At 32.3% G+C, this 13884-nt stretch overlaps 1 protein-coding gene across 1 annotated transcript; it reads right to left on the bottom strand.

The window, feature by feature from the left end:
- Positions 1-4953: 4953 nt before the first annotated feature.
- Positions 4954-11589, bottom strand: LOC137835372 (DDRGK domain protein). Its single transcript, XM_068643850.2, has 8 exons — positions 11289-11589; positions 11067-11175; positions 10142-10248; positions 9297-9398; positions 9049-9207; positions 8834-8890; positions 6217-6253; positions 4954-5526 (listed from the first exon to the last, which is right to left on the bottom strand). Exons 1-8 carry the CDS (start codon positions 11406-11408, stop codon positions 5321-5323), a joined length of 897 nt encoding a protein of 298 aa, XP_068499951.1. The 5' UTR covers positions 11409-11589; the 3' UTR covers positions 4954-5320.
- Between the last annotated feature and the right edge of the window lie 2295 nt (positions 11590-13884).

The following is a 13884-nucleotide window of genomic DNA, read 5'->3' as shown; positions in this document are numbered from 1 at the left end:
AAAAAGAAACATGATATCACGCATGAAACGTGAACCCAGAATTCGAGTAAAGGCTCATATTTTGAAAACACCTTGGATCACGTATTCCATGAAAAGAAGGGAGCGTTCGTAGTTATATATGATTGATTGCCTTATTGTTAATTTTAGTTTATTTTTTAGACATTGTACTATTAGTGATTAAATATTTTTTGTTTTAACCCATATTTATGATTTGAACATAGAACACATAATTTAGCGACATTATTGTATTAGTCATTAAAGATTAATTGTCTATTAATATTTATTTTGTTGTTAATGTAAAATCATAAATTTATTTAATGTCATATGTTTATGTTGTTATATTCGATATGACAAAAGGAATTGTATGTTTCATTACATTTATGTTGTGTTTTATGTATTAAGTTATATAATAATAGGTTATTTCATTAATATGTACATAACTAATTGGCCTATGTAGTAGTTAAAAGAATTTTTTGTTAGACTTAGTACAATGGCAAAAGCAAAAACTCAAACTTTAACTCACATAATAAATAACCATAATAAGTGTTGATCTATGTCTAAATAAGTGGTGTATACAACATAAGTAGGGACGAGAACATGAATCAATGGTGATCTGCATAATACTTTTTGCACACAACACTAATGTTTTGGGATTTAACTTATCTTGGTCCAGGCTTCGGGTTTTTTACTATCACAATGGTCATGGTAAGTGGTGATCTCTGCCTAAATAGGTGGTGAACACAGTATAAGTTTGTGCCCAACTGACGAATTATGCAATTTTTTAACTGAGTATTTGTGAGAATGAGGATGATGGACTTATTGTTAGTGGGTGGATGGTCCTAAGGTTATTTTTGCATTCCAATTGCTCATGGGTGATGTGGTGATCATTGGATTTTGTTCCATAAGAAGTGGGGTTGAGGGCATGAATATGTGGTGATTTGTGTAATACTTTCTACACACAACATATAATGTTTTGGGATTTAACTTAGTTTGGTCCAGGCTTTAGTATTTTTACTGTCATGGTGGTCATGGTAAGTGGTGATCCCTGTCTAAATAAGTGGTGATTACAGTATAAGTTTGTGCCCAATGGACAAATTATGCAACTTTTTAACTGAGTATTTGTGAGAATGAGGATGGATTGATGAACTTATTGGTTGTGGGTGGATGGTCCTAAGGTTATTTTTTCCTTCCCAGTTGGTCATGGTGATGTGGTGGTCATTGGGTTTTGTCCCATAATAAGTGGGGATGAGGGCATGAATAAGTGGTGATCTGTGTAATACTTTCCAATGTGTTTGGATTTAACTTAGTTTGGTCCAGGCTTTAGTTTTTTTCCAGTCACGGTGGTCATGGTAACTAATTATCCCTATCTATATAAGTGGTTATGACAATATAAGTTTGTGCCCAATGGACGAATTATACAACTTTTTAACGAGGTATTTGTGAAAATGAGGATGGATTGATGGACTTATTGTTAGTGGGTGGATGGTCCTAAGGTTATTTTTGCATTTCTAGTTGGTCACAGGTGATGTGGTTGCCATTGGATTTTGTCCCATAATAAGTGGGGATGAGGGCATGAATAAGTGATGATTTGTGTAATATTTTCTGCACACAACACATAATGTTTTGGGATTTAACTTAGTTTGGTCAAGGCTTCACTTCTTTTACAATCACGGTGGTTATGGTAAGTGGTGATCCCTGCCTATTTAAGTGGTGATCACAACATAAGTTTATGTCCAATGCAAAAGTTTTGTAATTTTTGAACATGGTATTTGCGAGAATCAAGATGGATTGATGGACATATTAGACGTGGGTGGATGGTGGGTTATTTTTACATTCCCAGTTGGTCACGGGTGATGTGGTGGTCATATTTGAAAAAATATATCTTTAGCACATTTTAAAATATAATTTATAATTTTTTTATTTGTACTCATCATATTGGAAAGATTTTGATATCATATTGAAAAGCCTAAATAACCCGAAAATCGAAACCCAAATCAGAACCCTCAATAACTCCTAAAATCGAAACACAAAACAAAATCCCCAATAACCCCTAAAATCTATACCCAAAACGAAACTCTAAATAACCCCTAAATCAAAACTCAAATTAGAACCCTAAATAACCCCTAAAATCAAAACCCATAATTGAAATCAAAAACCAAAAATCACACCACGAAATCGAAAATTAATGGCACCCAATCACAAAGGATAGACCAAAATCTCATACATCGAAACCAAAATACAATCAAACAAATGAAACAAAAATCAACCTCAATAGTATCTGACGCCCAAAATCACACGCCCAAAATCACACTGTAATTTGAATCCCCTCTCCAGCTCACACTCTTTGGAAAGCTGTGAAGAAATTTCATAAATGAATAATAACCCCAATATCTCCATCAAATTGTATCTTATCAAATTGTATCCTAATTTTTGTATTTCTTCATTGAAACATATGGGTCCTACAATATAATAAAAAATTATTTCCCACATTACATCATCAACGATATCCTGACGCAATCACATCATAGTTGAGAATATATCATTACTCAAAATAAAATCATACTTATAAGACTTAGTACACGTGAATTACAATAGGAATGTTAATGTCATGTATTGATAATCAAGGTACTTTGGGGGTAGTTTTTATTCTTTCTTTAAGTGGCAATAGATGCTTTTTCTACCCAACAACATGGTTTAGCAAAAACACATAATTTCCAGAGTTGATTACATAATATTACTCCAAAGTATGTATTATTTTTGTGTATGATAGATTACTCAAGATACTAAAGTTATGAATGACTAACAACATTTACTCAAAAAAAAATTAAGTGGACCAACTTGAAGTAAACTGGCCTTAAACTCATTCATCACAGTTTTGTAATCAAGTTATGGTCCTAACAAAAATTCTGTGTTAGATGACTAGTCCCTGTATGTAATTTTTCTTAATGACCACAAACTTCCTCTTCTCATAATTGATTTTAGAATACTGGCTTCATTCTTACATCTTTGGGTTGAGACAATGTCCTAACACTTTTTGGTTGATAAGCCTTGTGATTAAGTGGTTTTATCTATTTTAGTTTGAAATTATCGTACTGCACACTTTATATCATCTACATATAAAATATTAGTCTCTTTTCCGATCTCAGGTAGGTGCCTATCTATCAATTGCAGTCTGCAGAATTACCAAGTCCAATGCAGCTTTATTATATGTTGACAATTAAGTTGTAAAAAATTTTACCAACTAGTCTACAAATTTATATGAAACTAATAAATTATTTGACATAAACTGTTTAGACGTAAGAATTAATTTTCCGTTTTGGTTATTAGATAGACGCAGAAAGTTTACAATTCCTTACTTAAGAACTTAATTATAAAATAGCATGAATGTGCAAACATCTAACTAAATCGGAAATGAAGTAGTTGCATTTATCTCAAACCTAGTGAAATTTAATTTAAATATACCATCAAGGAATATGAAACTTTGATTTATTTCAATTTTGCTACCCTAAAAATAATAATAACATAATTGGAATCCTATAATATAGGTATAATATAGGTATAGAGTATAAGAATTCGCAAAAATGATTTTACAAATTTCCATTTAAGAGCTACTGGAACACAACATGCAACCAAAGTAATTTTACCTCAGTTGCACGGCATATGGATTCTTTATCTCTTTCTCGGAGTACTAAAACCGAATACATTCCATTGTGTGCAACAACATAGAAGAGAAATACAAACACGCATAATCCAAATAAAATGCTGAATTAATATTTAAATAATCCTTGTCTTCTTTTGAACACATTATTTGTCTCTCATTAATTAAGTTCTTTTCTCATTCCATGACAAATGGTTAAGAATATAATGAGAAAAAATGATAATATTTCACTAGTCTAAACTTTTATAGGAATGAAAATTACATGATGAATGAATACATAAATATGATGAGTAGATATAAGAATATGATTTTATGTAAAATATGTAAAATGAATAGGGAAGAACAAACTTAAAACAAGAAACATATTTGAATTTGATCCTTAAACACAACTTTCAACTTTTGTTTGTGTTGCAAAATTCATAATCTTAAAATAAAGACTTAAAAAAGTGGAAAAATCATAATCTCTAAAATCAAAACCCAAAACGAAACCCTAAATAACCATAAAATCAAAGTCTTACCTAACTCCTAAAATAAAATCTCACAACAAAACCCTAAATAATCCCTAAAATCAAAACTCAAGACAAAACCGTAAATAATCCCTGAAATAAAAAAAAAATCAAATTTGAACCCACTCCTAAAATCAAAATTCAAAATGGAACCCTAATTAACCAGTAAAATCAAAACCCAAAACAGAAATAAAAAATACACACCACAAAATTGGAAATCAATGACACTTAATCACAAAAGGAAAGAACAAAATCGTATTTTCACACATCAATCCTATAAAACCCCAACATCAAAACCAAAATACAATCAAACTAACCAAACGAAAACCATTCTCCGTTGACACCCCAAATCACACTACAAAGTATACTCCAAATCGCATAGAAATTTGAATTCAACTCGCAATCTTCCAAAACCTAAGAACAAATTTCAAATGCGGAAGAACTCCAAATATCACCACTAATTTAAATCCTACATTTCGAATAATTTAAATCCTACATTTCGAATTTGTCCACAACAACATATATGAGCCCACAGTACAATAAAAGAATCATTTTACATATCATGTCATCAGTTGTATCCTGGTTGGCCACATGGCGAGTATCTATATATCGGAGCCCTTTAAAATGTGAGTGACTCCACTCAACTTTCTCGTGGAAAATCTGAATTCTGAAACCAATATTCTAGAAGTAAAAGTCGAAAAAGTTATGGCATCTTGCCCTCACCTTATTTATCTACTGTCATCTAAAATAGGTGAGGCTCAACAATCATTCACGTTAAAAGAACAACGGTTTGAATTTATCTCTGGTTTGAATTTCTTTCTTCAAAATATCATAAGTTTCAAATTTCGCCATCAGACAACTGGCGTGGATCTGCAAGGAATGCTAAAATTGTTACAAAAGGCAAACAAAATGTAATACAATTTCCAAAATTAGTGTGTTGGGGAGACTTTCATCTTCAGACATGTAGATCTGCCTCTTGAAATACGATCCTTCTATATGGTTTACTTTCGGCACGAAAAAAAATCTGAAATTGCTGTTATACTAAAGCTGTTCCAAGTCATGTACCAAACCCTAGGCTAACCAGATCATTGCTGCTTTTTTTGTTTATGTACATCACTAGTTTCCCCCCACCCCTTAAGTAAAAGAAAAAAAAAACTCAGTTGACAGTTATCTCCTCCCCAATATTAATGTCGTCGGTGTACTGAGCTTTAGGCTCTAAATCAATGAACTGGTTTGATTTACTTGCCAAGTGGGAAATGCTAACTCTCCCTTGCCGCTTAATATAATCAGCAACAGCATTCATCTCTTCTTGGGAGATGTATATAAATTTCCCTCTGTCATCCATAACACCCGAAAGCCGACCTGATGCACAAAAATAACTCATTATAGGCATCCACCTTGGCAGCTGAAAGACAATGATCGTATAACTTAAAAACAGGCAGTAACATTTGAACGTGTAAAAATTTTAATTTTATCAAGTAGCAACTACTAAAAAAAAGGATACAAGAGCAGCATACTTAATAGTAGTAGCTACTTAAAATTATCTTTTATTAGGAAACATGAAACAAACTTAATCTTACAGTAGAAATTCCTATAAAGGGAATCATGTAAAGACAAAGTTCAAAAGATATACTAACACATCCTCTAACACGGTTTTCCAATACTCTAAATTATTGGTTGAAATTCGTTGGAAAACACAAATTAATGTGAATCTCTCTTCTTATTTAACAAACCTTCCTCTTGATTTTGTAATTTTCAATAAATTTTATTCAATAAGAGTACCTTCCTCTAATGTACAAAGGTAATATAAATTCTTTCTGGATGCAGAAAGTTTATTTATTAGATCTTAAGAGTCCGAACGAACAATAAAAAAAACTAGATATATTAATTATGAAAAATTATCAGATAACTCAAACACTAACTTTGACACAACATACCAGAACACAACAAAATGCACGTACCTTGATTGCACAAAGAAAAAAAACTTACTGTTCGTTCAACAACCACAACAGAGTAATTAGATTGAGTAACAATGCTAAGAAAAGGGCATACCCATACTTTCCAGCGATGTGATACGATTGATACATTCCTGCATGAGTACAAAATAAAGGAAGCTGGTGAATGAAAAATGTATCGCTCAGACAGTACAAACTATAACAATATTCATCCTTAAATATAATGATAGTGTCACAAAACAAAGTACAATATAGAGCTTCGCTACTTAGAAACTATCACCACTTGGTCTAATACCCATAAAATTATAGAGTAAATTACCCAAATGGAACTATAATTCAACTTGAAAGACCTGTATCTCTTCTCCCGGAAATGGGAACAGGAATTATTTTACGGATCTTCATCCAAAAGGGAGATGTTTGTATTGCAAAATACTTGATGATGAAACAAATTAGTACTTAAAGGAGAGTAGCGCATTTTGATTGATTGTTACTTGTAGTGCACCCATTTTAATTATTGTGTTCCAGTATTAGCGTAAATAACAAGGTTCTTGATAGGACAGTTTATATAATGTTACCTTTAGACAGTAATTTAGGAAGTAATGTATCAGAATTATCAGTTTTTTGGGTCTCAAGACAGTCATTTAGACAATGCTAGATTTGCGCCAGTTATCAGGTGGTGTTCTATATATTGTGTTGGATATTTCACATTAACAAGAAATATGACTAAATTATAGCATATAAGTCAGTCCAAACCGCACCTTACAATTCAATATTGTGAGGTTGAGTGAGAGTTAAAAAAAGACCACTTTCTAAGATAGTATAAGGGTCTATTCTAGTATTTGTTGTGTCACATACCATCATCAGATCACTTACAAATATCTAATCACATGCAACATGAGGCACTTACAAATATCTAATCACATGCAACACGAGGGTGTATGTTGGAGATTTCGTATTGTAAAGTACTAGATTATAATATATAAGTGGATGCAAACCTCACCTTACAAGTTAGTTTTGTGAGGTTAAATTTATGCTTAAAACTCACTTTCTAAGATATTGCATGGAAGTTTCTGCATTTCAAGAGGTTGAATGTGTTTGAGAGAGAACAAACTACGTAGGGGTTTAGTTTAGGCCTCAGTATTGCATATTGAGAGAGGTTGCTCTTGATGAGGGACTTTGTTCTGTGATCTTCCTCTGCTCTCTGCTCTTTGTAGTATCCTTTTTTTATCAATTCTAGAAAACATATAACTAAAACTACCTAGTTATTATGTGCAATTCGCAAGTCTACAATTTTTAAAATACCAAGACACTAGCTAAGATCAAGAGAAAGGGTGAAAGATCATAAACCATGGGACTGTAGCACGGATCATAAGATCCTGCCATAAAATATAAAGTATAATTTAACACAAAAATATGATAATAAAATAAATTGTTTGTAATCAGTAATAATAAAATAAAGCAATACATACCTAATAATACCAATGACATTCAAGGAGAACTTTAATATTTATTTCCATAGTTATTGTATTATTAAAACTATAATCTCTTGTACATTTGACAATGATTATTAAAAGTGAAATAACAGATGAAAAAGGGAACTGGACAAAAGCCAGTCCAAACATATAGTAGAGGCTTAATCTGAAACAAAAGGCCCTAAAGAAACTCAATCTGTGGCTTTAGAAACAGAAGGGGGCTTCAAATGTTGAGTGGAGTTCCAATGATCAAGGGCAAAGAAACAAAAGATGTAGAGCCGTCATTAAGGAAGTCTGAGTAAGAGGGGTCAGGTCAGAGAGAAGAGAGGGAGGTCAGGTAATTCTTATTGATTGAGACAAAGGGGATTTAGGAGTTTCAATTTCTCAAATCAGCAGCTGTGGTTGTATTATCAGTCTAGATAGAACGATTCATGGCTGTCACATGAAGAAGGATATATTTAGGGCCCAAAAGGTCATGAGAATGGGTCCATATACAACCCTGCCTGTAATAAAGAACAGAGAAGGATGAAAACTACGATCCTACAGTCTTCCCTCACTGCCCAGTGATGCTAATTGTAAACTGTAACTGAGCACTAAGGCACAAGAAAACAAATAGGATTGCACAACAACATCCTAGATGAATAGAATTATATGATCACTCATGTATTGAGCCATTCTAAGGGGGCATTTGTTTCACGTTATAATTTTGTATTCCTAGATATCATATTCTTTGAAATATTATGCCCAGCAATGATATTTCACCTAACATGTTTGGTTGGTATTTAATAATTAAATAAAATAAAATTAAAAATAAAGAGAGAAAAGAATGTAATGGAAATAGGTAGTTACAGCAAACAATAACTTCTATTTTCAGGAGACATTGTCATGGAAATAAAGATACCAGGGAATATGTTTTCATTGCTGCCTAACGAAGGTATGAACCTTAATTCGCATCTTCACATTCACGGGAATGAAAAAAAAAAAGATGACGTAAAACAAACATCATTTCGTAATTAGTAGAAATGAACTGTTCACTTCACTCTACCTTACATCTCCATTTTCCCTTCCTCCATCTCTCCACTCCAGAACTCTTATTTTTCTATCATATGATATCAGATTGGAGTAGCATCATATCTTATTTATCTTAGTCACATACTCACATGTAATAGTAGAAATAGGGGCATGGGATCATCCTGTGTAGAGGAGCTGATCCAAATAAAGGAATAACATATTAAAGAATACCTGTGTTCGCAATTTAAATTCTGCAGCAAGATCTTCTAAGGGAACACATTTGTGCTTCTGAATGATTACACAATTATCTAAATTAGTATGGCTATAAAACCTCTTCAAAGATGACAATGATAGTCCTAGTTAATTGCTATTAATTTTTAATTTTTGCATGAATAAATTTTGAAAAATTTATTAAGGGGAAATGAAGGAAAATATTGGAGAATAACCTTTATATATTCAACAAAATTGGCTAGCAAGTCTTCAGCACTATCCTGCACTTCTTCAAGGGTACCTTCATCATCAACTGAAAATTCACCTTTCCACTTCTCAAACTCCAATGCAGCAGCCTCCTCCTCCTTAGCCTTCTGAGCTTTGGCTTCCTCTTCCTATATGAACCATGACATGTGCTTTGCAAGTTAATAAACCATAACAAAATTGATACTAAAACCAAATCAGAACAAGGTAATGAACTCACCAACATACGCTCCTGTGCCTCACGCTCCTCATCCTTCAACCTTCGAATTTCTGAATAACGATCTTGTTTTGTCTGCTTTGACTCTCGTGCAGCTTCATCAGCCTTCCAAGAAGAAAGACCAAAATACAACTATTTAAATTTTAACCAACATAGAGAAATCCTTCAAATAAGAGAAACATTAAGCATAGAAATTCAAAAAATACATAACAATGCCCTGGACAGGCAAGGAAGGGCAGTTGCCTTGAATCCAACACTCAACATTTTAAGTATTATTTTGAGAATTAAATACAAATTAGGGACAGTAGCCATGCACACTGCATCGGAAAAACAATAACAGAGGTCAAAAAAAATAACCATGCTTTTCAACAAAATTACAGTAATCCCATTTAGGCAGGAAGCATTCTCAGAAGAGAGTGAAACGTGTAGAGAAAATGAACAGTTTTAATAATAATAATAATATAGATTGAGTCAGGTGTCCATTACTAAACCTTAAAATACAGATAACAACTTTCATTTCAAGAAAACCATCCCTTTCGGTAAATCAAATTCAAACATTATAGTTCATTTGTAAATTAGTATTGAAGGCCACAAGCTATGGTGCAAAAAGCAAGAATCCAGCCAAAAATATACTCAGGTGAAAAGAAGGAAAGTGATAGGCGGACATCACCACGCTAGTTGACACCTGGAGAGAGATAGAGAGAGAAGTGTAGGTATGATAGGCGATGTGATTGGGAGAGAGATAATAGGTGTTAATGGAGTGTTTGTGATATTAGGTGTCCACATATAATTACCCTAAAGTTAATTGTACTAGTTTGTAAAACAAAACAAAACAAAAAGAAAAATACCTGACGCCGTGCTTCCCTCTCTTGCCTTTTGATTTCCTTTTTCTTTGATGCTTTAGCCTCATAATACCCTTCACCAGCAATTTCATCCTCACTCTCACCAGCAGATTCTGTTTACATGTAAACAGTTAATCACTTCAAAATGGCAACCCAGTTTCAAGAAGCAATTTCTATGCATGCTTTCATTCACCAGCCAGTCCAACTGTACTTCCATATAAACTTCTCAATATGCACTTATAAGAGAAGAAAATAAAGAGGTAAAACGAATGAGTTTCTCTGGTAAGTTAAAATTAGTTTAGCTTATACGTAAGTAAAGATCAGCTTTTGGAGAAGCTAAAAAGAAAACTGTCAATAATCTAATTCTAATTTATGAGAAAAGTTTACTTTAATTTACCTTTACTTCCCCATAAATTATTATTGAGAAATTTATCTAAGCAAATCATAAGTCAAACAGTTGACTCCACAAGCACAAATATCTCTATATCTCATTCTAACCTAAACACTAAAAATACATAACATTAACGTATCCAACAAGATAGCAAAACATAAACCCACAAATTCACCAAATTTCCACGATTTTACATCTATCAACCGTCCTTGAGTTCATTTTGAACAAGATTCTTTACGAGCACTTATGGTAAGATGAGAAAATACGAAGAAAATATGGAACGAACTCCTCCCTAACTTAAAATTGGTTTTACATAAGCTAATGGAAATTCTTTTATATTAATTTCCTAAAAGATAATTTTACTTTTGTTCTTTTTTTTTTCAAAGTTTATCCAAACATTCTTAGCGTAAAATAACTCCTCTCGGATTTATGAAGAAGTAAGATCTCTGACTCACATTTTCATTCACCAAGGCATTATTGCATTTCACATAGACACAAAACAAATTATAAATAAATAAATAAAAGAGTAAAACGAGAAACCTTCTAACGCCGCAGGTGGATCTCTCGACGTGCTAGCTCCAGACGCGGCAGGTCGGCGACGCATACGACGAGTGGCGGTGGCGCGCACCACGGTTTCTCTCCGCGGAGCCTGTCGATTGGTTATCAATGATCAAAAAAATCGATTCTGACTTTAAAAATGAAACGATTAGGTTTTAGTGACGAAATGAGGGAAGAGTGATGGAGTTGGAAGAAGGTGCAAACCTGAGGAGGTTCGTCGCGGTGAGGTGGAGGCTGAGAATCCTGACGTCGCTTCCATAGGTAGAGTGGAATCAACGCTACGACGAGAAGCATCGAGAGTGCTGCTACAAGTAGCTCCTCCATAGCTGCGAATTGAGTTCTCTTTGTTTTCCTCCTCTCTGATTCTCGCGAAATTGATTTCTCAACTGTGTTTTGAGGCTCTTGGAACCGACGTTGTTCCTTTCTTTCTCTTCTCCGCTTAACGACGTCGTTTCTGTCTTTGCAATTTTTATTTTTTAGACTGCTGTTTTATTATTACAAGTTCATATTAAAGTTACTAAAACCAGAATATATAATATGTAATAAATATTAACTTTATTTAATGCAGAGAATATAGAATATGGTTTTACTTTATTTTTGAAATTTTAGAATATCTTTTAAAAACTTATTAGTATATGTATCAATTTATTTTTTAAAGTACGTTATCAACTAATATTTTCAAGACCTTAATTTTATTATTATTAAAAAAATGTCACACCAAAATATTACATGATAAACATCATGTCTAATATTTTAATGGGCCAAGGCTTTCAACAATTAGTTATTTTGTTTATCTTATAGTTTGTTTCTTCCTGTGTGTTTCTTGGTTTTTTTTTTCTTAAAGTAGTGTAATTTTTTTTTTAATTTCTCAAAATGGATAAAAATAATGTCCAGAAATGGATAAATCGTCAACGTGAATTATGTTTACTGAATACTAAAATCGCTAACCACGTTAGGATTTTAAAAAAAAAATCATATATGTGGATAAACGATTTCAATAGTTTTCTAATTTTATAATGTATAAAATAAATAAAAAAATCAATATATAATTTTAATATACGTTTTTTAATATTTAAAATTAAAAATAATAAAAATATTAGGAAATTAGATAAGTTTAATTTATTATTTATAACTTTTATATATATATATATATATATAATGAAAGAAAAATAGTTTTTTTATAAAATACTTTTTTAACTGAATAAGTTTTTATAAAAAAAATATTATATATAATTAAAGAATGACTGGATTTTTAGAAAATATTTGTTATTATATATAATTAAAAATTAAATATAATTTTTTATTTTTAATATACTAAAATTATTTGAATTTTTAATAAATCTTACATAAACCAGAAAATTTAATTGGAAAGCTAAAACGGAAAACATTAAAAAAAAACATATTTAAAAAAACATTGAAATCTGACCTTGAAAGCACACAAACATGAAAATTTAATTTAAAAAATAAGAAATTTAATAACCTAAAACCGAATGAACTATTTATAAGATTTTGTCTCATATAGGGATTTTCTTCATTGTCTCGGTGAATGTTTAAGCGGATGTTTGTTACCATCGTCATTGTTTTCTTCTTCGTTGTCTTCAGATGGAATCTTATATCCCATTAAAGGCATTGTGGGTTGATAACAATGCATGGTAGGAACTTGATGAAATGTGGAGGGTGGTGTCATTATTGAAGTGTCAAACATCTACAATGAAACCAGAGAAAATATATTTTCCTGCGATAGAAAATTGGTGTAAGTTGATGACACTTGCTAGTAGGGAGATTGGGCAGACATGTTATGGTAGTGGTCCATAAAGCTAAAAATTTGTGGTGGTTGATTGGGGGTGGATTGAAGTTAGACTTGTTGTCCAAATTGTGCAACATTTGAAGAAGACACAACATGATGGTTATTATGTAACATATAAAAAAACATGGATGGCAAAACAAAAGGTGTTTGCCATGGAATTCGACAACTAGGACGAATCATATAATCATTTTCCAAGATGGTTGTAGATGATTCAAGAAAGTATCTTTGGAACAATTGTCGAATATGTAACTCGGTCTTTTATTATAGGCAGTGTTCAAGACAACTCGTGTTATATCTTCAAACGTGTATTTTGGGCTTTCAAGTTTTGCATTGATGGCTTCAATTACTGCAAGCCAATAGTCCAAGTTGATAGAACATTCTTGACCGGAAAATACCACAGGACTTTGCTAACTGCAATTAGTCAAAATAACAATTAGAACATATTCTCTTTAGCTTTTGCAATTGTTGAAGGTGAAATAAAAGAAACATTGACTTGATTCTTCTGCCTGTTGCGATCACATGTCATATCGCAACAAAATATTTGCATGACACAACTGAAGGAGGAAATGTCATTTTATCAGCATTAAAATCTCCAAAAGTTGTTTATGTTAGAATATATGGCCTTAAACGAGAGGGGGTGGGGGGTGAATTGTTTAAGAGGGGTTTTTGAAAACTTTTTCAGCTTGAACAAAATCCTTTGTGTGAATCTAGATCATAATTTCAGTTAGCCAAGAATTTAAGCACAAAACAACAAAGCAGTAGAAAAACAATCGGTTGTTTCTGCAAAACAATCGGTTGTTTCTGCAAAACAATCGGTTGTTTATACCAGTAAAGCAACAACAACTAAATTTAAATGAGTTTAAGGGAAGAAAGAGATACACCAACAGTTTATACTTGTTCACTCTTAAACCAAGAGCTACATCCAGTCCCTAAAAGCCACTGGGTAATCAACTAAGCAATTAAAACAGATTACACACAAACCACCAAAGTAGT

Source organism: Phaseolus vulgaris, chromosome 5 (genome assembly GCF_051622355.1).
Source record: "Phaseolus vulgaris cultivar YP4 chromosome 5, ASM5162235v1, whole genome shotgun sequence".
Lineage (NCBI taxonomy): Eukaryota > Viridiplantae > Streptophyta > Magnoliopsida > Fabales > Fabaceae > Phaseolus > Phaseolus vulgaris.
Note: the sequence above shows the minus strand (reverse complement) of the source record. Positions and strands in the feature narration are given on the sequence as shown.

Coding starts and splice junctions, on each gene's coding strand:
- LOC137835372 (XM_068643850.2), bottom strand. CDS start 11,408: ATGGAGGAGCTACTTGTAGCAGCACTCTCGATGCTTCTCGTCGTAGCG. Junction 10,249..11,066: donor TCCACCTGCGGCGTTAGAAG/GTTTCTCGTTTT, acceptor ACATGTAAACAG/AATCTGCTGGTGAGAGTGAG. Junction 9,208..9,296: donor AGGCACAGGAGCGTATGTTG/GTGAGTTCATTA, acceptor TGGTTCATATAG/GAAGAGGAAGCCAAAGCTCA.